At 41.1% G+C, this 24,572-nt stretch overlaps 1 protein-coding gene across 6 annotated transcripts in view; it reads left to right on the top strand.

Annotated features, from left to right (window-relative positions):
- The first annotated feature begins 528 nt into the window (after positions 1-528).
- Positions 529-24,572, top strand: part of ACTN1 (actinin alpha 1) — a 122,829-nt gene continuing 98,785 nt past the window's right edge. For 3 of the 6 annotated variants that reach the window (XM_060687523.2, XM_087876313.1, XM_034417639.3), the window contains exon 1: positions 1,020-1,394. In XM_060687523.2, coding sequence (XP_060543506.1) covers positions 1,290-1,394 — 105 coding nt within the window. In that variant the 5' untranslated portion in view covers positions 1,020-1,289. Of the gene's footprint in view, positions 1,395-24,572 lie in introns of all 6 variants that reach the window. The other 3 variants (XM_034417638.3, XM_034417636.3, XM_034417637.3) reach the window with 2 other exon arrangements.

Consider the following 24,572-nt stretch of genomic DNA (forward strand, 5'->3'; position numbering starts at 1 on the left):
ACAAGGTGCTTGCTTTATCAATACTGACATGTCATCTTGATGTAAAACAATCAGGAACTCATCACAAAATATTAGGTCATCTTTAGAAAAATTTGACTTCCTTTAAAGGAAGAAAAAGTATTTTGAAAGTGTTGATACAATCTTTTTTTAAAAAAAAACTGTTTTGTTTTATAGCATGGTTGCACAATTTTCTCTGCCCTTGTAGTTGGGTTTCTCTTCAAAAGTGTATATGATCAAACAAATAAACTAAAACTAAAATTAATTAAATACAGTTAAAATTATTCTTTTTCCTTCTGCATTTAACACTTTCCCCCTTCAGTCACATACAAAGTTACAACTTGGTCAATAACTTTTGGATTTGCTTAAGGAGTGGTTGGATTGCCCAATTTATAAGGTTTACTCTTACTGGAACACCACTTAAACATTTACTCTGCTCATTTTTGCTACAGTACTTCAGTGCGAATGTCATCAAAGGTTCTAATCGGCTCTCCTCCCTTAATTCACGGGTTTCTTTATTTATATTTCTAGAACTCTCCTTAGAAATGGCAGAAGGAACCAGATTCGAATCTCTGCCTCTCAACCAAATGCACGCAGAAATAGGGCTCAATCCTTGAACCGAAGGAGAAGAACCTCGGGGTTTGTTTTTTTTTTTACTTGTATCTTGGACATTAAACTTTCGAGATGTCTTGAGCGTCGATCCTCTCTGCTTAGTGCAAGAGTAAGGAAGAGAGAAATAATCCCACGGATCTCACTCAAAAGCAGCCAGCCAGCCAGCCGGCCGACCTACAACTCCGAGGAACCTAGACAGCCCAGAAGGAAAACTCGCCCTCCCTCCTCGCTGAACAGATGAAATACTTCAGATGTCACATGTCTTATAAGGGGAAGGCCACGGGGGGCGCGCTCTCAAAACAACCTATAGGAGCTGCCGCAAGTTGCGATTGACACTCGAGAGATGCAATGGGGGGTCCCGGTGGCCCTGGAAAGTGAACTTTGGGCAACTCTGTTTAGCCAATGAGGCCACTCAGGAGGCAGGGCCGAGTACTGTCTCCTGCTCCCCTTCCCTCCCTCCTCGGGCTGTGCAAAGCTTAGGTTGCGGTCTGGCCGAGGGATCTGCCTTCTTCGCTCTCGGTCTGTGCCGCCGCTGTGCCTGTGGGTAGCTGTTCCTCGGCAGGGAGCTTTCGAGCCCAGCAGCGCCGAAGAAGAGGAGGAGGGAAGGGCGGGAGAAGAAGCCGCGTCGGCGACAGCAGCTTCAGAAGCAAGCGCGAAGCAAGGACAGCAGCCACGCAGGGATGGATCACTATGACTCCCAGCAGACCAATGACTATATGCACCCGGAGGAAGACTGGGACAGGGATCTCCTCTTGGATCCAGCCTGGGAGAAGCAGCAGAGAAAGGTAAATTAGCATTTGAATTTTATTTTTATTTTTTGCTTTCGGCCCGGGCGGGGCGGGGAAGACACCTTGCCAGAGGCTGCTGGAGAACTCTTTCCGAAGAGCGTGGCTTGGGAACCGAGCGAGCGAGCGCACATGCCTCCCGGCCGTCTCTTTCCCAATGCCCGCCTTTTCCCACGGAGCCTGTGGATTCGGCTGCTGGTTGTGCAGGTTGTTTGGAGGAAGCCCCGAACCTCCTGGCGTGGACCTGGCGTTGGAAATCCGCGTTTCCACCGCGTAGCTAGCGTTATTTTACTCCTCTCCCGTTCTCTAGTGGTGGGGAACGAGAAGCGGGTGGTGGCCACTTGGGGAAATATTTGTATCCCCGGGAGATCTGCTCTTCCCCACCCCTTACCTCCGAAGGTGAGGCCAGGCGTGGGAGAGAGCGCTAACGACAACGACCGATTTCCCCCCCTGTTTCTGCGGGGTGGAGAGAAAGGTAAATCGCAGAGCCTGGACTGAAGTTAGGAGGCTGACTCGCTACAATATGAGGGGCGACCATTATTTTGAGGAATAAAGCGCGGCTGTGCGATCGAGATTGGCTCTTGCAAAACCTGCATCATCTTTTTTTCCCCCCCAAATTCAAAGAAAAAAAAAAGCCTTTTAAACATTCTTATTCCTAAAGGCAAAAAAAAAAAAAAGAAGCAGCATGAGGCTTGCTGGAGAACGGAGCGGAGGTGACGTGCGAGGGGGAGGCGGAGTGCCGTGCGGGGAGATGTTGCTGAAATAATTCGATCTATCAGGAAATCGGAGTGGGGGGAAGGTCAGTGGAAGCCTTTGCCGGCCCGACGCCAGCGGTAGCTCTGAAGTTGCTTTCCTTTCTACTGAAGCAACAGATGTTTCCCTTGCTTAACGTCGGGAGACTTGACTGGCAGGCTGTGCTGGCCCCTCCGGCGTTTCGCAAGGCAACCGACAAAAGCCACTTTCCCGGAGGGGGCTGTTGGAAGAGGGAAGTGGCTGCCGTTCACGCTGCAGCTCTCCGGAGTCGTGTTGAGGCTGGGCTCTTTGCATACAGAAGCCAGGAAAAGGGCGCAACTAACGCTTGTCCTTGCCACAAAGTGTCATTGAAACGGCAATACTTTCCCCCCACCCCACCCCCTCCAATACATTGGGCGATTTAAAGAGATCGATGTGAAAAGCAGGCAGGAGGAGATAAAGAAAAAGTAGAGTTGGTTAGCGAGTCACTTCTCCCCCTCCTCCGCCTTCCTCCTTAAAACCCCTGGGAATACAGCTCTTCTCCCGGTCCCCCCTTAGGAATTTGATCTCTAAAGTCCCGCCTGGGTACATCCATGTGAGCAAGGATGCCCAGGGCTGATGGATGGATGGGCCCCGGTTTGACGAAGCGAGGTCGAGGGAGCACCCATGCTGGCCCTGCCCTAGAGATAGCCCTTCACCAGCGGGATCAGTTTTGAATGGTGCGGTTTAGGGCTGGGCTTGTGCAAAACTCATGTCCAAAAATGGTAACATTCGTCCCATTTTTAAATTTAAGGAGGCGGAGGAGGGAGGGAGGTTAGGAGGCTGCTTTCTTCTTTTTCCTCCCCCTCCCCCCCATCCCCAATAACCAAAGACATCCTGTATTAGCTCACTCTGGAATCCTAAGCTCTTAAACACTTCCCTTTAGTCATTTGTCAGTGAAGTGTAATTAGAAGAGGGGGAGGGGGAGGGGGAGGGGGAGAAATTTGACAAAGTTGCCTCCTAGCCATGTGGCACATCGAGGTCAGCCTTTTTCTGTCAGACTTGAATTTTGTACCCCTTTTTGTCATATAAGAGAAGTTAGGTAGGGAGAGGGGGGGCGGCTTCGGAATGAAAGGAATACCTTATACCACTATTTTAAAAGAAAGCTTTCATTACAAGGAGCTCTGAATGGAGGTGGAAAAGTCCTGCTTGAAAAACATAGTAATTAAAGAATAGTCTGTTATTCCCCTTGTCTAATGATAAAAGGGAAGAGAGGTAATTTTAAATGATGTGTTTTCAGTGGAAGCCAAGATAAGTAAAAACTCTCCTCAGCTGGATCTGCCTCCTAGCTTGACAAAGCTCCACAGACACAAATGAAAGCAGAGGAATAAATCCCTAAGAACACAGTATTTATGGTGAAAAAGGTTTGAAATGTAGGAGTAAAAGGACAACGAAGAGAAGATTGGAAATTTAATTTCTTATTCATGCGGCAAGAATGTTAAACTGCAGATCCAGACAGTTATCTAGCAATCATAAAGAGCTATTTTTGTGTGCCAATTAGTAAACTATAAGTAAAATGAGAAATTCTGTAGGTCATGTTCCCATAAGAAAAAGAATTTGTCTTTCATTGTCACATATATAATTTTATTTTGTTTAATAGATAACAACACTTATCTTCCAAATGGAATTTCCAAAAAAAACTCCCAGTATTTAATAATAAACTTTCAAAGATAATTTTAAAAATACTCTTTAAAAATATGAGATTGAAGATTAAAACAGTTTCTAAGGTGACAGAGCTTCATTCATCACTCTTAATGGGGAGATAAGCTTATATATTGAAAAATATTGCACAAATAACCAGAAGAGGTCTGTAGTCCTACATCTAAAAATAAATGCTTATCTTGTTCAGCAAAGATTTTGGAATTATTTTGGAAAACCCATGATAGAAAGTTGCTTAAATTTGTTTCTGTCTTTCTTTCCCTAACATTTGAGGTAGGTATTTCCCTAAATGTTTCAAATAACTTGCATACACTTCTAATATCTAGAATTATACTATACTATACTATCAATAAAGGAGAATATTTGTAGTTTAGGGTTGATATGAGGGGTTCTTGGTGCTCCCTGAGCTTGCTTGTTTTCTTACAGATGTTTCATTACCCTAACTAGGTAACATCATCAGTGCTAGTCTATCAGCACTAATAATGTTACCTAGTTTGGGTAATGCAAGGTCTGCAAGAAAATCAGCAAACTCGAAGAACATTAAGGACCTTCTATGCTATGCTAATCTATATTAATCTATACTAATCTAAGCTATACTTATACCATACTATATTGTTGGGGACAATTCTAATATTTGTAAACTGCTCGGAATGCTGTAAAGCACTTTGGGGCGGTATATAAATCAAAGTGCTATTGCTGTTGCTATGCTGATATTCTCTGCAAATCTCACCCTCCTCTCAAAACTTCAGCCATACATTGGAAATCTCCTAATCATTTTTGTGAGGAGGGGAGAGGAGCAGCTCCTTATGGTCTCATACTGATGTTTGTATGGTGACTTTGAGATAGCAGCTGATTAACATAGAATAGAAATAGTGGAGAGAGATGTAAGAAGAGAGTGAACAGCCCAAGCTAGATAGGTACTCAAGGAAGAAATGAGGGGAATGGTGCGACTGGGAAGGAGTCAAAGGAGATAAATGTTTGGGAGCAGAGTTGATTTTTGTGCATTTGAGCCCCTGCACTAATTTCAAAGGTCTAGGTATAGCAATAAGTGATTGTATTCGTGTCCTAGGTGATCTTTATTTTTCTTTAGTAAAATATAGATTTTCTTTTATCTACTTTCAGCTAATATCCTTTGGCTCTATTTGTACAATCCAGTCAGCCATTAACCCAATCAAACCTCCATATTGGTTATTCTAAGAGCACAAACTCATGCTAAAAGGAACACAGGTCACCCTTTACCGAATTTCTCCAGGACATATATAACATCCTTGCAAATCTTTCTGATGTGTTTGGCCCCTTTCTAGTTGGTCAGGCAGGTAGCAGAGTTGCAGAAAGAAAGGGAGGTGGGGGAGGAGGAAGCAGAAGGAAAAACTGGCTGTGTTCCAAGCCCAATTTACACTTTCAACATCATCTCAGTCTGGCTGCTGTTCTTGATGTCATGCTTGCTTCCAGCAACATCTGTTTCCTCAATCTCTACCAACATCAATTCTCTCCCTCAACACGGCCACTGAAGACAAGCTACAAGCATGGTAAAGCTTCTCAGCTCCCATCTGCTTTGGTCCTCACCCAACTCACCCCTTATTAGCCCCCCCCCAAGGAAAACAAGCTCTTGAAAGAGTCAGTCTCCAAATATATTTTGGAGCCAAGTACCAAGGGGGAAGACATAGTTACTTTGAAATATTGCAGACAAGTAGATTCCCACACACTCAGAAACCTCTTAAAAGCTTAGGTAAGAAAGCTTTTGATTACTAGAAAGGAAGTCAGCATTCCCAACCTTCAATCCCCATTGAGAGCAGAAGATATTTTTGGTGAGAGAAGGAAAGGGAACAAGAGAAACACATAAGTTGTCTATCATCCATGATGCCCAGGAAAATTTGATAGGCCTTGTAAAATACATGGGAGTAAATATCACACAAATACTTTTACAACATAGCATTGTTCCCAGCATAGTTTATAGAGAGCTCATAGTATGTGGGCAAAGAGAACAGTGGTGGGTTTCAATTTTTTTTACTATCGGTTCTGTGGGTGTGGCTTGGTGGGCGTGGCATGGCTTGGTGGGCGTGGCAGGGGAAGGACACTGTAAAATCTCCATTCCCTCCCCAATCCAGGGGAAGGTTACTGCAAAATCCCCATTTCCTCCCCATCAGCTTGGAGTTGGGAGGCGGAGAATAGATGGGGCGGGGCCAGCCAGAATTTTTAATACCAGTTCTCCAAACTACTCAAAATTTCCATTACCAGTTCTCCAGAACTGGTCAGAACCTGCTGAAACCCACCTCTGAAACAGAAGCACAATTTCTCATTTGGAATCATTGCAGGAAGAGTGTCTATAAGCAACTTGACAACAACTTGTGTGCACGCACATGCACATGTGTGCTTACATATAAGATGTGAATTAGTCATCCGATCAGTCTTAGGCATACTCAGTCAATCGCTGCCAGAATTTGAGCAGTGAATTGTATAATAGTATATCTGGATTTTCCAGCCTCTTTATAAACTCAACTCTTTTTCTTCAAAGATTAAGTAGGTCTATGTAGGCACAGCTCATAATGGGAGAACATAACCAAAGCACAACTCTGCTTAGCTTCATAACTAACCACCCTGATGGTCAACTGTATAATGTGAACATAATCTTTGCATATAGAATGCCTTCAATTAGAAATTAGGACTATTCTAGTTTACTCCTTGGATCTGTATTGCACTATTTCTTTGAAAGCTCAAGATGATGTACATAAGGCCTCTCCTAATTTTATCCCAGCCACAGACTTGTGAGGTAGGTGAGACAGGCAGCGATTGGCCCAAAGTCACCTTGTGAATTCTTCTTGAGTAGAGAGATTTGAAACTTTGTGCTGTTCTGTATTGCTGTCCCCATAAAATTAAGGCAGAATGAAACAAGATGATCTGTAGTATTGGTAGTCTTGAGCTTAGGACCACAATTGAGCCTAATATTTCTATTGCTAAGCAAGGCAGTTCCTGAGTTGCGCCTCATTTTATTTTTTCGTTAAGTGAATCACTGCAGCTGTTAAATGAGTCATGCGGATGTTAAGTGAATCTTATTTCCTCCATTGACTTTGCTTGTTGGAAGCCAGCTGGGAAGTTTACAAATGATGATAACATAATCCCAGGACAGTGCAGCTGTCATAAATACATGTCAGTTGCCAAGCACCCAAATTTTGATCAAATGACCATGAAGATGCAGCAATGGTGATAAGTATGAAAAATGGTCATAAGTTACTTTTTTTCAGTGCTGTTGTAACTTTGAATGGTCACTAAATGAATGGCTGTTAAATCAAGGACTATCAATATTACATTTTCAAGTGCACTTCCTATCTCAACCTTTAATTTTTAAATGGCTTTATATGTTTCAGTAGATGATTCTAAAGGCAGCTAACAAAAGAGAAGAAAATTAATATTTTGCATTGTAATATAATGCAAATAGTATAATAAAAGCAGCAAAACCAAAGTATGTATTGAAGTAAATTATTGGTTAAAGTTCAGCAAGTAAATTCATACCTGGTACTGAATAGGTATGCATAGGAATAATAAGCATGAGCATCAGCAGAATATGGAAAGACTCCGCCTCCAAGTATAAACCTAACTTTGGTCACACCTGCCTTCTTTCTAAAGCATTTACAGTGAGATCCCCCTTACAGACTGAGCAGGATGAAATAAACACAAGGACTCTTTTTATTGTTATTATGCAGTTGTAAGTTATAACTGAACATGTCACTCCTTCACATCTGAAGAAGTTTATTTTATAGCAAGCAAACTTGTTGCCTCTCACTGTACTGGGTGGAATCAATTAAGCCCTTCTGTTGATGAAACTGCATGTCTTGGCAGAATTAGGAATGAGCTTTGTCTTTTCCATACCACAGGTCTGCTTTTCTCTGCATCTCCTTTACTCTACATATTGGGGATTCAGAAAGCCAAATGAGAAGATTAAAATGGTGGACACCTAACTTCACATGTTTCCGCTTGGATCATCTTTAGGGGCTGGTCGTTCTCTTTCAACCTAAGATACCTGCATCACATAGTTGTAGAAGGGAGAACATGCATGGCAACTTGTGCTTCTGGATGAGACAGAAGATAGGCATGTACTAAGTATTAATCAGTTTGAGAAGAACCCTGCCCCATGAATAGCGTCTGCCTTTCAGCATCACATTCAATTCACTATTTGTTTAGCACTTTTATCCCCAGAGATTTAATTTATCAGTATGTCCTGAGACATTCCATAGCTTTGCATTTCATCAGGTTGGGACATAATTTTGGAATCCTTGGTTTTTCAGCATGCAAACAATCCTACATTTATGGCTTCCCACCTATTATTGAGTTAATTGTTTGCTTCCTGTTCCCAGAATATGCAGACAGAAGGTAACCAAATTTTATTGTCTGTTGAAAGTCCTTTGCAGGACAAGTAGTGAAAATAATGAACTTTAGAGATGTAATTGTTTTTCTCTGAAAAACAATCCCTGCTCTCTCTCCCCCCCCTCTTTCCCCCCTCCCTATTCCCCCCATAGTTACATTGAAAATGGCTGCCTAGCATTATGTAGGATACTGGATATGGGGGATCTATAACATTTTCAAGGAGTTGGTCAAGTTGAGTTCCTGGAAAAGTATTATTTTTTTTCACATCAGCAATATTTGCATGAGGAACTATGTATATTAAATCTTTAAAAAGCTTCTCTTGTTAAGATTTAAGAGAAAGAAGGGGAAATGATAAGGCCTGGTTTTGACTTTTGTACAGCCTTCTGTTTCTTACAGGAGGCTTGTTTTATGGGATTAATGTGCTTTCTTTTTAAATTCCAAAATATTTTGCATGTTTCTGAGCTGAGCTGCTTGATCTTATTAGGGTAAACAGCAAAGTTTCCTTCCCAGTGTGCTGGAATATTACAACTCTCATATTTCCCACAGGCAGATTGTGCTGGGTAGGAATTCTGAGAGTTGTTGTTCAACATATTAGACGCTGCCACGATGCTAAAATACCCCTTGCAGGGTTTTAATAGGGTAATTGCTGTCTGTTGTGCTGTGAGGTTCGGAAGAAGATAAACTCATTTATGGTTTGGCTAAACATGGGTAATGTAATCCATACAACAAAAATAATTAGCCCTTTTCATTAAGATAATATATGCAACCTCCCAAGTTGTCCTCTACACCAGCTTGCATATTCTTGACTGTGTGGGTCCCTTGAGAAATCATTTGTTTGAAGTGGTTACATTAGTCTGAGCAGAAAGAAATCCATTAGTTCAAAACTGTTAATGCTAATTCTGTGCTCCTGCAATCCTTGTGGATCTGTTTGTGCATAAATACATATTGTACCCACCAGTTTTTATATTAATCGATAATTTTAAAGAAAAACACTCTTACTCTCACAGGCCATCTTAAAATCAGAGTATGTTATTACAGGTAGTCCTTGACTTATGGCCACAATTGAGCCCAAACTTTATGCTGCTAAGTGAGACATTTGTTAAGTGAGTTTTGCCCCATTTTACGACTTTTCTTGCCATCTTTATTAACTGAATCACTGCAGTTGTTAAATTATTCACACTGTTGTTAAGTAAATTTGGCCTCCCCATTGATTTTGCTTGTCAGAAGGTCGCAAAAGGGGATCACATAACCATGGGACACTGCAGCCGTCATAAATATGAACCAGTTGCCAAGTGACTGAATTTTGATCACATGACCATGGGGATGCTGCAATGGTCATAAATGAGAAAAATGGTCATAAGTCACCTTTTTCAGTGCCATTGTAACTTTGAACTATCACTAAATGAACTGTTGTAAGTCGAGGACTACCTGTAATGTTTTTTTTAAAGGAAGGAGTAGAAGGAATGCATACACGACACATATATTGTAAAAAGGAGGCAAAGAATATAGGGTTTTATAATTGATAGTTTCCTACCTATTTGCCTTAAAAGAAGGACACCAGACTACATCAAGACATAAACAAGATCATAGCGGCCACAGAATATGCCGCAGATGCATCTCTAAATTCCGCGAAATTTGCCTCTAGGGCTCTTGCCTCAACCGACACGGCGAGAAGGCTGTTTTGGCTGCGCCCCTGGAAAGCCGACCTTAAGGTAAAATGGAAGCTGGCCGCAGCCCTGTATAAAGCACCAGACCTTTTCAGGGGACAAGGACAAGAGGAAGGTACTCTCGTCCGTTTACCGTTGCCAGGAGTGCAGGTATACACCTTATCCTCACCAGCAGCCCTTTTGTCCCATCTCGGGGTCTAGAGTGCCCCCATCTCAGCACTCCCATTTTCAGAGCGGTCATCGACAACAGAACAGACGCCAGTTTCAAGACGCGGTCGGAACCAGCAGTCCAAGCGACCCTTTTGTGGGGCTGGTTTCAAAACCGCCAGGAGGGGGAAGTGACGCCAGAACCACGGGCCCCATCGGCGGGAGAGTCCACCTTTTCCACCTGCAATGGGCCCAGTCAACATCGGACTTATGAGTAAAGCGCACAACCTCATCAGGTCTCTCCATCGAATTCTCAGGACTTCCCCCCTGTTGTTTCTTGTGCTGCCCGGTTCCGCACTCCAAGGAGATCAGCCTCCTGATGTCACAAGAGATTGCACATCTCCTGGAAATAAGGGCTATAGAACTGGTATCACCAGGTCAACAGGGGTTTGGTTTCTATTCAATCCTCTTCCTTGTACCCAAGAACTCCGGAGGTTGGAGGGGCATATTAAACCTAAAACAACTGAATCGGGCAGTCCAATACCACAGCTTCAAAATGCACTCCCTCCTGGAGCTCAGGGCGATCAGACTGGCATTAATCCAGTTTCAAGCCGAGGTACAAAGCCAGCACGTATTGATCCTGATGGACAACATCTTGGCCAAGGCACATGTGAACAGAGAGGGGGGCACCAGATCTCGTGCACTGATGTTCGAGTCCAAGACCCTGTTTGCTTAGGCGGAGAGACACCTACTCTCAATCAGGGCAGATCACATCTTGGGTTCGACCAACGTCAGGGCGGACTGGCTCAGTCGAGAACTGATAGATCCAACTCCACCCCCGCCTATTTCAGAAACTTTGCACTTGGTTCGGGACTCCGGAGGTAGATCTGTTCACGACTCCGACCAATGCCCAGCTACCGCGCTTCATGTCTCGCTACCCAACACCACAGGCAGAGGACCACGATGCCGTACGATGCAGGTGGCCCAGCGGCCTGTTATACGCTTTTCCACCAATTCCACTCCTACCACATTTCATTCGGAAGTTACTGGTCGAGAATGCCGACTTACTGCTAGTGGCTCCCAACTGGCCATGAAGAACGTGATATGCCGACCTTGTAGCTCTATCCGTAAACCAACCATGGCTGATTCCATCACACCAGGTAGTACTACGCCAGGGGGCGGTCAGTCATCCAGAGCCCCAGTGGCTTCAATTGGCCGTCTGGCATTTGAGAGGGTCATCTTAAAAAAGGGCAGGTTGTCGTATGGGGTCGTCAGCATCATCCAGGTGGCCAGACGACCTTCTACAGCTCGCATATATGAGGCCTCATGGCAGGCATTCTGTCGCTGGTGCTCCCGAAATCATGTGGATCCTACGGCAGCGGAGGTTGAAGACATCCTCGAATTCCTGCAGACTGGACTGGACAACGGACTGGCCCCTGCTATCCTGAGACGTCAGACAGCGGCCTTATCTATGGTCATATCGTGTGCACCTTACCAGTCACTGTCTCAGCACCCACTTATCAAGAGGTTTCTGCATGGGGCTACAAACCTACGCCCACCCACAGTACACCGTTATCCGTCATGGGACCTTCCGCTTGTGTTGCGAGCTTTGATGTCCCCTCCATTTGAACCTTTAGGATCAGTCACTTTCAAGTTCTTATCCTTTAAAGTAACATTTCTCCTGGCCATTACCTCAGCTAGGAGAGTCTCAGAACTGGCGGCTCTCTCTGTGCGAAAGGATCAGTGCATCTTCAGAGACACCATGGTAATCCTGCGCTTGGACCCATCCTTCATTCCCAAAGTGAATTCCTGGTTTCACCGTGCCCAGGAGCTCATCTTGCCGGATTTCTGCCCATCTCCGCGCAACCACAGGGAGAAGCAATGGCACACCCTCGATGTTCGTTGCACTCTTCACCATTATATTCGTAGAACTGCGTCCTTCCGCTGTTCGGAAGCACTCCTAATATCGTTCAACCCAGCCTCCATGGGCCTGAAGATTTTGGCTTCCACGGTTAGCAGATGGATTAAGGCCTGTATCGCCTTGGCGTATGACTTGAACTCTAGACCATTGACCGGCAGGATTCTACCACATTCCACCCATAGTGCAGCCACTACGGCGGCCTGGGCAACACAGGCATCAGTGGCCGATATTTGCAGAGCGGCGACTTGGTCATCGTTGTCACCGTTTGTTTGGTGACTACAAAATTGACTCTTATCATTCGGCGGAAGCGTCCATTGGCCGCAGGGTCCTCCAAAGGGTCCTGACTGAGGAGGACACTGGAGGCAGTCAGCTTCCTGCCCATGGGGTTTGAGCTTGGGTATAGCCCATTCATGGATAGTGGGAGCAGCGCACAGGAAAATGGACGTTGTCTTACCTGAACGTCCCTTTTCTGGGCGCTGTGTACACTATCCATACCCTCCCCTGTTTGTTCTTTCTTGGCTTCCTGCCTGGTTATTATGCTTAGTTTTTGACATTGGTTCTTAATAAAGTTATTGTTCTTTACCTGGTAATTGTGATTTGATATGCCTTCGTTTCAGACTGGGGATCATGGGATTGGGGGTGTGGCATGGTAGCAGGAAAGGGAAATTCAGCTCTCACTCAGTTATTGCCAAAGGCTGAAGGATTTAACCCATTCATGGATAGTGTACGCAGCGCCCAGAAAAGGGACGTTCAGGTAAGACAATGTCCATTTTAATATCTACCACAAAAAATTAAAAATTACCACTAATCTTGAAAAACAATAAACCAATAAACTTTAAATGGCAGCAGTTCATACAACAGTTACATTTAAAGTGGTGCTTTCTCATTCAATGTTAAAATTCTCTGAAAAAAATCTCCATTTTAACTCATTTCTGGAAGGTCAACAAAGTTGGGGCTAATCTAATTTCCAAGGAGAGTCTATTCCATAACATTGGGATAGTATGGAGAAATGTCTCCTCTTGACCTGCACCCTCTAATCTCACTTACCTTATTGTCCTTATTCATGCATTATGTTCAAATGGGGCTCCCTAGCTTTTTTGGACTGGTAGGTACTTTAGACATTTTGACATTGAAAGTGTATTTATAAGATAGTAACTATGCCTGCACTGCCTACACCACTGTGCTAGCCAATTCAGATGGCTTTCTAACACCAATTTATCTTCACTTTTTTTAAGCATTTCCAAACAGTACTCAGCAAACACCACCCACCATTTTTCTTTTAATTGTTAAGAATTAGTTAATTAAAAATCTGTAGAGGCCTGTATGAAATTCCTAGAACTAAAGAATGGAACTTGCAGCATGGCCTGTTTAATGTTATTTATGCTTGGAATGATACTTTACAAGATGGGTGGGGCAGACAAATGCTGAGAGAGGCAGTATACCGGGGATCCAAAGCTAAACCATAATTCATGTTTGCTGGTCAAAAAGATTACATTCACATATCACAGTAAGCCTGAAGCAAGCAATCCATGAAGTGTATGTTAATGCCTAACCCAATTTTCCATTTGCAACATTCAGAGAACCCCTAAAGTGTATCGAATCAAATTCTGGGTTCTTAAAACAATATTTGCAATTTGTGGGGATGAAATACTAGATGGGAAACTTTTGCTTTAGGAGATGAACAATTTAAGTCATTAATTTTTCCTTTAAAATCCCAAATAAATTTAGCTACCTGCTTGGGTATATTATTGGTCACATTTCTTATATCCCTTAAAGTCCAAAAAGAAAAAAAATGCAATCTTCTACTGCATATAAACTTTATACCCTTGCACTGAGCCAAAACCAAGCAGAAATGTTGTTTGTATATAAAACCTAACTTGTGTGGAGATGGAATGCATAACTCGGGCAAGTCTTGAGTCATTGTAACTTATGATACAATGCCTCAGGTAGTATACTATGGAGAAACTCTGAATATTACAACTGCCAAGCAAATAATTGCCGTTTAATTTTTGTTTGCAGTCAGAACATTGTTTTGCTCAATTTGTGTAAACTTATGCCTGTGAGATGGGGGGCAGGGTGGAAAATGGATGGGATGAGGTCTTTCAAAAGGCATCCAAATGCCTTTTACCCCTTGGAACAACTCCCCAGTGTGTAAATAGATCTATATTGCCAGTACACTTTTAAAATAACGTCTAACTGTTGACTCACTCAAGATGTTTTCATGAGTTCCCTTTCAACACATCTGCATCCTTTGGTGTTCAGTACAAGTTACTCTCTATTTCCTCCCCTCTCTTTTTTTTCAGAGAAGTAGATAAACGGGTAAACAAATTGCTACAGAAACCATAAATCTTCACTAAGATACCATATGGTTCTTATTTAAAATATAAATGCCTGAGCAGCTTCCCAGCTGCTACCTTGCAAACAAGTCCTAAAAAGCCACAGCGGTTAAGAATGGTGAGATGCCTCCTTTGGTATCTAGTCACTTCTGCAGATGCTGAGAAACTGACTCTTTTCTCCGGGAGGTGTGAAAGGATGTTCAAAAGACAAGTGGTGGAAGTCAAGTGTGTTCATTTTGTAGTTTTTTATTTCTAGAACAAGCTGCTTGTTAAGTGATTGTTATGTATTTTAACCAGTTTCTTACTTGCTGACACACTAGATAGTTTTTTTCATAAGTAGGAAGCATATTTCCAAACCATTCTCTGTATTCCCCATATATGTTTTGCATTTTGTAATAATATCTCTTGGGAGGCAGAATCAATTTCTCTTCGATCGACAGTCTCTGCACATCCTGGTTGCTAAAGACATCACGAAATTGACTGAATGTGAAAATTAGTTTCAGTGATGGGGAGAGCAGGAGTGTTAGTTGGGTTCCATTTCTAAACAACTTCCCTCACTTGTCATGCACCACCTAGCAAGCTGCTCTTGAAATGTCCTGCTTCTGATTTTCTCAGAGGCACCTGAGACAGGTATGGGATACACAGTAGTAGACAAGTTGGAGCCTGGAGCTTAGAGACAAGTTAGCACCTGGCTTAAGCAGCAACTAAACCCAGTTATCACTTCTTTATCATGTGATAAAATTCTTTACATTGCACCAGATATTTCTTTACAGAGCTTTCCCATCCTAGGTAGTAATAATTTCCCAATTTCCTTCCCCAATTCAGCTGCAGATATTGCCCCAAAAAAGCTACTTCCCCCCCAATCAGCCCCATTTTTCATATGCTGTTTCAGATTTTTCTTCATTGGTAGTATCTCAGTATAAAACACAATGTTCTGCAACAAAATTTACAAAATAATAGGAGGCAGTAGTAGATACCTTTCAGAAGTGTCAACACCAAGGAATTTTGATGTATCAGCCTGCCTCCACTCTGCTCTTCATACTAATGCAATAAGTATGCTGGTGTGCAAACAGTATTCAGATTTAGTTGATACTGGCACTTGGAGAGTGAAAATTTATAATCTCTTTTGATGTACTGGCAGATACTGCAATATGTAATATGACCTTTTAAGGAACAGCTAATATCTTGTACCAGCTTTCTTTTTCCAGTCCTAGTTTAAAATTTAGACAAAACTTCTAGCATTCCCTGTCTTAGTGGCAAACAGCCTTTTGATTAGGAATTCTGATACTGTTGTCCAGGTTGTTTGGAAAATGTCAGGAGAAGAAATCCATCGGGCTATGGTTTCTTTTTTACTTAATCTTTTGAACTTTCTCAGCATGGTGATGCTGTGAGTTGTGTGATTGGCATATACAGGCATTCCTCAACTTATGACCACAATTGTGCCCCAAATTTCTTTTGCTTAGCGAGACAGTTCTTAAGTGAGTTTTGCTCCATTTTATGACTTTTCTTGCCATAGAAAGTGAGTCACTTTGTTAAGTGAATCACTGAAGTTATTCAATTAGTAACATAGTTAAGTGAATCTGGCTTGCCCGCTGACTTGGCTTGTCAGAAAGTTGAAAAAGGTGATCATATGACCCTGGAGCACTGAAATTGTAATAAATACATGTCAGTTGCCAAGGGCCTGAATTTTGATCACATGACCCTGGGAATGCTGCAACAGTTGTGCGTGTGAACGATGGACATAAGTCAATTTTTTCAGTGCCATTGTAACTTTGAATGCTCACTAAATATATGGCTGTACATTGAGGACTACCTTTAGAGCCTCAAGGGGGTAGTAGATTGATCAGTGATAATGGTATAGGAAATTGCATGTTAGCTGAGATTTCATTTGTTTATATCTGTATGATGATCAGAAGGATGATTAGAATACTGAATGAGGTTCTCTTCCCTGCCTCAAAAAGTTTGGCGGGCTTGTAGCAGCTATTGAAAATGAACTACAGGTAGCTCAACTTACAAGCACATTTGAGCCCAGAATTTATATTGCTAAGTGAGAAACTTGTTAAGTGAGTTTTGCCCCATTTTACGACTTTTGTTGCTACAATTGTTATTATTTATTTATTATTTATTTATTTATTAATTAATTTGTTAAGTGAATCTGATTTTCCCATTGACTTTGCTTGTCAGAAGGTTGCAAAAAGTGTTCACATGACCCCGGGACACTACAACCATCATAAATATGAACCAGCTGTCAATCATCCAAATGTAAATCATGTGCCCATGGGGATGCTGCAACAGTCATAAGTGTGAAAAACAGTCATAAGTCACTTTTTTCAGTTCTGTTGTAATTTTAAATGGTCACTAAATGGACTGTTGTAAGTTGAAAACTACCCGTATTGAAAAGGAACTATACAAGTTATTGACGCAGGAATATAGATTTATATTAAAGGTAAAGCAAGGTTCAACATTCATTGCTATTGCATATTCATTTGCAGTCCAGCACAGTATTTTGCCATAGCATTATCTGAAGGGCATTTTTGATACAATAAAACATTTTTGTGACTCTAATCTTAATCTTCATCCTTGCCTTTTCTTTTTTAAATGCAATCTAATAATTTTTGGGATATGCCCAAAATCCATATCCATGGATTTCTGACTATTAAATTACCTTGACATATTGTCCTAGTTTGTTCCATTCCATTTAGAACAATTCATTCATGTTACCTGGAAAATTTGAATAGTTGCTTCCGATCACAATGGTAAATTTCCTGATAAGGAATTCAATGTAGTACAAGATAATCTAGTACTTAAACCCTCTTGTTACCTGAAAGATTTTCATACAGGAGATCAATTTAAATGTGACATTTACTTCCCAGTTGCTAATTTGCATAAGCATTATTGTGGTGCAGTTCTTCTCAGTTGCTCCCTTGCTGAAAACATCTTTGCTTAGAGATATGCACTTGATAAATTGGTCCTGTCTTTGAGTCTCCCTAAGGTAAAGTGACACCATTTAGATAATGTGCATAAAATAGGAAGGGGGTTAATCTATTTCTGCAGAATAAATTAAACTATAAATTTACCCAACAAGCTAGGTCCACAAAACATACTAAAACTTAACCACTAAATAAATTTACACCTTGTGCAAATGGTGCTACTGCTAAGTCTTTAGTTGATCAAGATAAGTGTGCGGTGTAAATAGGACCTCTTATCAACACAGCACATTGATGTAGGCATTCCTCTGTTTTTATACCACAGATAGATGGGCTTTTTATTTGGTTAATGAGTGTCTCTTGGAGATGATCTTTTAGAAATTTTTAACTCACTGATTAAGAAATTAATGATTTCCCCTCTAAGCTCGAAGATACTGTTTTGTAATAAAATTCTGTGTAATGAACCACTAAAACTGCTTTCAGGGATTTGATCAAACCTGGAGAATCTGGTTTGATTCAAATAATCTGTAAATCTGAGGCAAGCCACAGAACTTTGATATGAAAACGTGGGTTAGAAAGGATGATATGAGCTGAAAAGTATTCAAGTATATTGGCTGGACTTCCTGGGAACTATAGTCCCAGCAAATCTGGAGGGCACTAGGTTGGAAAAGTCTGGGCTAAAATGGGAAGTTGTGAAAAGCGGGGAGGGAAAGCCGAAATTTGGGTGTTGAAGCAACAAAAGTTTGCCAACTGAATGATGCTGCAACTGCAAATATGAAGACTGTTAGCAAAGAGAGGATACTGTATTCTTGTTTGTAGTTCCTTTTTTGTATATTTTAATTGAGCAAGGGGAAAGCACTTTGGGACTAGCCTTGCTTATTAGCCAATGATGTCACATTTTCTCTTTCTGTATATATTAATTACCCTGTTGTGGCACTGTTGCTGCTAACTACGATGGTTCCCTCTTGCCCCCTTTATTGTGTTCTGCAAAAAACTAGGTGGGATGTTCCTTTGAAAAAGAATTTAATAGCCTTACATATATATTTTTTCTAGTCACACTCCACTTCATTTCTGAATGCACTGGAGTAGATGTGGAGTGTATAATGGCAGATGTCACTTTTTGTTTTAGCTGAGACTTATCATGACTTTGCATATATGCCAGAAAATGTTACTAACTTGCCTATTATAGTCATGCAGGAAATGTTGGCTTGGAAAAAAGCAGAGAGGGAAGTGCCTATTTTCTTACTCTTCAAAAACTGCTGCCTGTCAGAAAAGGTTCTTGTTATCGGTTTGGATGTAAAAAAAAAAGAATACATGTCACCAGAAAGTAACTAGAAAATATTCAACTAGGTTTTAAGGCCCTGCAGCAGTTTATTTTGAGGGGGCTAATTAGTTCTTTGATTGTTTTTTAAGACCATACAAAAAGGTTTCATGTTTGACTGTAAGAAGTTTTCTGACAAATCACCTAGATCAGTGATGGCTAACCTTTTTGCCATTGCGTGCCAAAAGCAGGGGGAGCGAGGGGTGTCACACGCATGCGTGCCCACACCCATAATTCAATGCCCCCCCACATCCCCCCCACATGCACGTGCAACCCCCCCATGCTCCCCCCTCTTTTGGCACGCGACGGCAAAAAGGTTACCAGTAGGCCCATTTTTCGCCCTCCCTAGGCTCCAGAGGCTTTCTTGGAGCCTGGGCAGGGCGAAAATGGCCTCCCTTACCCCCCTGGAGGCCCATTTCCTGACTTCCGGTGGGCCCAGAAGGCCCGAAAATTAGCTGGCCGGCGCACAGATGCACGCTGGAGCTGAGCTACAGGAACACTCACGTGCCCACAGATATGGCTCCGCATGCCATAGGTTCGCCATCACGGACCTAGATACTGCAACAATGAGATGTTACAGTTTTGCATTATATTTCTATAATATGCAGGAGACTTGACATAGATGGCACCCATTGCAATTTGGTATGTCATTAACACCTGGCAGCACCTTAGTCAGTCGTGGATGATTTCAAAGAAAGCTAAACAAGGTTTGACCTTGTTAACATATAGATGGAAAACCCCAGGAATGCCCAGGTCTGTAAGGGAGTTAGGAAAGTTAAAAAAAATGCTGGGAGAAGCAATAATTAATCAGTTCTGTATTTCTACCAAGAAAATATATGGATAGGTAGTAATTGGAAATCAAGGTCAAGTTTACTTTGGATGCAACAGTTGACAATGAAAGTTCTACATTCTAATTTTTTTTTTAATTTTAAAAACAAACTTTATTCAATATAAAAAGGTAACAATTGTACAAAACATTCTTAACTCTAAAAAAAATACAATTCTAAATTACATACATACTAAAACTAACAAACAGGATTATCGATCTATAATATTTAAACATGTGAATATATATATACATTAACCTTAATTTCTTAATGACGGTGTATATTTGCTACCTTTAATTTCTTACTATATTTACTTTAGAAAAGTTCTACATTCTAATGCTTCTGTCATTGGGAGAATGTCGCCTTATTGGTTGTTTATTGATTATTCAGCATGACAATTGCTTCAGCTATGTTTTATGTATAGTTAACACAGGATTCTTGCTGAACGGATAAAGGAGGATAATTTCAAATCAGTTAAAAGTTGATTGACTGGTTGTAGTTTAACATGGAAGTGAAGATTTACAGCTGCCAAAACAGAACATCTTTTTTTTCTCTCTCTCTTCTCTCCCGACCCCTTCTCTTGTTTTATTCATGTTCTGGTGCAGTCTCCACAGAGAGACCTTCTTTGAATCAAGGTCTTTAAGAGATGCTAGTGAGCCCTGAATAACCACCGATTACACGGTTTGGGAATGCTTGGAGTTGCATCCTGAACTCATCTGGATAGCATCTACTCAATCTCCCTATCTCACCATCAATTCCCAGCAAGTTTTCCTTCTTTCCTAGCCTTTCCCCGTTAGCATTATTGTTAAAAAAAACCAAAACTGTCCTGGCTGCTATATGTGATGGAAGACGGAACTGTTTCCTAGGGAATAAATTTATTAGGAGACTGCTGATTGCAGAGGGTATAGCCTTATATACCGTACGCACAAAAAATGTCAGAAATGTACTTAATTGGCTATAAAGCAGGTTAACAGCACAGGAAACTGGCTATGTTTCTTCCTTTGCGCCTACTTGGATGCAGCCTATCATGAGGATGTGGCTGGGCTGTCTGTTTCCTGTTCTTCAACTGCTGAAGGGTGGCACAGAGCCAATCATACTCAGCATGGTATGAAGCCAGCGCTGACATCACACTGCTGGCAAAGTTGAGGGTGACTCCTCCTCCTTTTCCTTCCCTTGCCGTTTTCTAGAAATAGGATTTCAACAACTGCGCTTCAGTACAGCAGTAAGAGAAAATTCTCAGTATTGCTGAAGTAAAGCCTTCCACAAATGTTACAGAATCAGGATTAATACCCAATATGCCCTGTTTGTTGGAGACCTTACCCAAATGATGTTAGTCTCCTACAGATACCCAAGGAAAACTTTTGCACACATGTTGGCTTTTATAGGAACCAAGATCCCGAGGAGCCAGGAGAGCTTTTGTCTTGTAGGTATCCTCTTTGAATGCCTGCCTATCTGCACAGGTGGATCATTCGAGTAATATTGGCATGTGGCGAATGTTCCTGATACAGCTGGTCCTCGACTTACAACCAGAACTTGAGCCCAAAATTTATGTCACTAAGTGAAACATTTGTTAAGTGAATTTTGTCCCATTTTACGACCTTTCTTGCCACAGTTGTTCCGTGAATCACTGCAGTTGTTAAGTTAGTAACACAATTGTTAAGTGAATCTGGCTTGCCCATTGACTTTGCTTGTCAGAAGGTCACAAAAGGTGTGACCACAAAAGGTGGTGACCCTGGGACACAGCAACCAACATAAACTTGAATCAGTTGCCAAGTGTCCAAATTTTGATCACATGACAGAGGTTGTAAAAGTGTGAAAAATGCTCATAAGTCACTTTTTTCACTGCCGTTGTAACTTCAAACAGTCACTAAATGAACTATTGTAAATTGAGGACTATCTTGTATTTGTACTACCTTAACAAAGCATATACTTATTATATTGCAATGTAGATAATTATAGCTTTTTATTGTATATAATGTTTAAAATGTTTCAATCTAAAGCTATCTACTATGACATCTACATTTGGGCAGTTTAGACATTATTGACTTTACTTGAAAGTTCTTGCATATTATAAGCAAACTTTCTCCTAAGAGTCTTGCTTATTTTTATATGACCCTCTAATATTGACTGCTGTCTAGGAAAGACTAGCATCTGCCTGAGTATAATATAGCTACCAAACTTGTACCAGACTGACAACTTGGGGTTCTAACCTAGACAGCAACAAAGTCCACAAATGTTGAGCAGCTGCTTCCGTGTAGGGATTTATCCTCACATTGCCTCTCATGAATTTGAGATGCTGCTGTGGTTTTCCCATCTCTTTGAAAAAGATTTCAAAACTACTCCAAAATCAAGATAGTTGTCATAGCAGCGTGATCAGAACACGGACTCACTTTTTTGACTGTTTCCAGCAAACACCACTGAAAAGGCAGACAAGGAAGATTAAGCCAGGAATCCATACTTACACAAGCCAAACTATCATTTTAATATTTCTTGAAAGTGTTATTTGAAAAAGGGGAGAAAATCATAATTGCATACAAATGCGGAAACTGCTGGTGCCTTTCTGAAAAGTTGCAGCGTTGATGTTTGAATGGTTGTATTAAAGCTGTCAGTCTTGGATGTCGGACTGCATTTCACTGCACAATTTAATGTGTACGCTCTTTTAATGTGTACTTTTTGCCCACTAAAAACTATGAAAATTCACACATACATATATAAAAAGTGCTTTTTTCCCCTTTTCCATTCAGTTGGAGTCTGCCTGGACAAGTCCCTGCAGTTTGCTTGGCAAAGTTTTTCCGGAGAGGTTTGCCATTGTCTGCTTCCTAGGGCTAAGAGAAAGTGATTAGCTCAAGGTTACCCAGCTGGCTTTGTGCCTTAGGCAGAACTAAAATTCATAGTCTCCCAATTTCTAGCCTAATGCCTTAACCACGACACCAAACTGGATCTCTGTAAAGTGCTTATCCCCTTTCAAAATATGGGAAATTAATTTACAGCTTGCTGTATAAGTTGGGAGCACATTTCCCTGTTTCTCACAGAGTTAGAGGAGAGAAAACTTACTCAACATGTGATGAGTAATCATATTATCAACATTGCATTAACTTAATTTTAATTAAATATGAAAATTAAATCAAAATTTAGTTTTGCTTTATGCAGTCACTTCTGCTCTCTACCCTACTTATCTTTTAAGTGTCATTTCCAATACACCATTCAAAGTGTAGCACAGCCCTTGGCACAAGCTAATTCTACACTCTGCCTTAGTTTGTGAAACACTCTCATGATCTATGGCCAATAGTAGCACCATATCCACTTTACAGTTTGGCAAAAGATAGAAGTGGTTTATTGCTGGGTTAGCTCACATTCAGTATTTAATCCAGGTTAAGATTAATATTCCCATAAGAACCAGTCTGATGTAGTGATTAAGACCTCAGGCTAGAAACCAGGAGACTGTGAGTTCTAGTCCTGCCCTGGGCACAAAGCCAGCTGATGACCTTGGGCCAGTCACTTTCTCTCAGCCCTAAAAAAGAGGCAATGGCATACTGTTTCTGAGAAACCATGCCAAGAAAACTGCAGGGATTTATCCAGGCAGTTGCCAGGAGTCAACAGTGATCCAAAGGCACCAAAGAACCTCACCATTCTACGTTGCCATCATTGTATACAACCATCGATTAGACAGTGCTTTCAAACAAGTATTTTCAAAACTGACACTTCACAAGCTAATTACAAATATAGATGGTGTTCAGTGGAATCCAGAATAAGACATTTGGGCAGCTACATTTAATTTGGCTAGAAACCATTGCAATGTTTTGCCCGAGAGTGACAATTATGACTATCACTTCTGCACATTATAGAATTATATTCTTGATAACCTGATATTAGTAAAATTTTCATTTATCTTGGTAATCAAAAGATATTCTGAAGTCATACAAATGCTGAAACCAACTTTGAGTTGTTGAACTTTTAAAAAGAAGATAAGAATGTTTATTTTCCTGGGTGTTGTTATTGGATTATGCTCTATACAAATACGTATTTCCATTAATTAGATATACAGTATATTATCAATCCACCACTGCCCAGTTTTGCTCTAGAGAATTTGGGCATGCTATGGCACAAGTGAGATGGTTGTGGAGAAGGCAGGCTAAGAGTGCAAAAAGATCAGAATTGAAATGCTGGTTTGTTGTGCTACCAAAACTATGTCATATTTCAAACTGTATGTTTTGTGAAGTACATTATTGGTTCATATAAGTGTTGGCCTGTGGCCTGAGTAAAAAAGCAGTAATTGAGTTGTTTCAAAATGAGATGGGTAGCAAATAAATCTAACAAACAAACATAAAATTAAAGGCAATGAAAAAATCTCTCTCCTATAGAGTCCATTTTTTTCTTCCTGTCTTTTAGGAATCAAATATTATTTATACTTCCTTGGGAACCAAACAAACATTTCCCTCAATGTAATTTGGCTAAAGCAGAAAAGCATGCAAATTAGTTCATTTTGCATACTCGTAGTTTACACATTTGGTTGCTACATTTTAAAGGTATATTTTATGCAGAAACTAGACTTAGAGAGATACTGTGATGCTTGGAGATATAGAAGGACATGGTTGAGAAAAGAGAGTATTGCAGACATGAAAGACTAAGATTGGCCCCTTTGACAACACTACACTAAAATATTTCAGATTATCTGAAATTCCAGGTTTTGGTCCAGAAGTTAAACTCTGTCTCATATGTTCCAATTAATGGAAAGTGACAGATCTCTTTGCCAAGAATTAAAACCTGCGTGGGAAGGACAGATTAATAATGAAGCAAATCAGATTTGATCAAGACAGTCTGGTTGAATCAGTCAGGTCACTGAAGTCAGTTCCAGCCTAGCTCAGGTCAATCAGATTAAAGTCACGTCTTAGTAAAAATGCACAGATCAAGACAAGCTAAGTCGCTATTTTGGCTTTGAATGTCATGTGAGCTGCTAATCAGAACTGTAAGGTGTTCTAAGAGTGTCCAGTTATCTCAGCTGGAAAAAGATGTAAGCTTGGTTCACAGATACCCTGAAACCTGGACAGCTTTGCACGTTGAGCTAAAGTCAGAAGCATACATTATGGATTAGTGTTATGCGGAGATTATAATCTCCATATAAAGAACAAAAAAAATGAAGTTCTAAAAGATTGGCCAGAGTTTGGTTTTCCAGTGGGTTTATCTGTGGTGGATACCATTCTTAAAGGATCTAAAGATCTTCAGGCAGTCTCAGTCTGTAT

The sequence above is a fragment of the Pantherophis guttatus genome, chromosome 1 (assembly GCF_059756535.1).
Source record: "Pantherophis guttatus breed Tessera chromosome 1, ASM5975653v1, whole genome shotgun sequence".
Taxonomy (NCBI): domain Eukaryota; kingdom Metazoa; phylum Chordata; class Lepidosauria; order Squamata; family Colubridae; genus Pantherophis; species Pantherophis guttatus.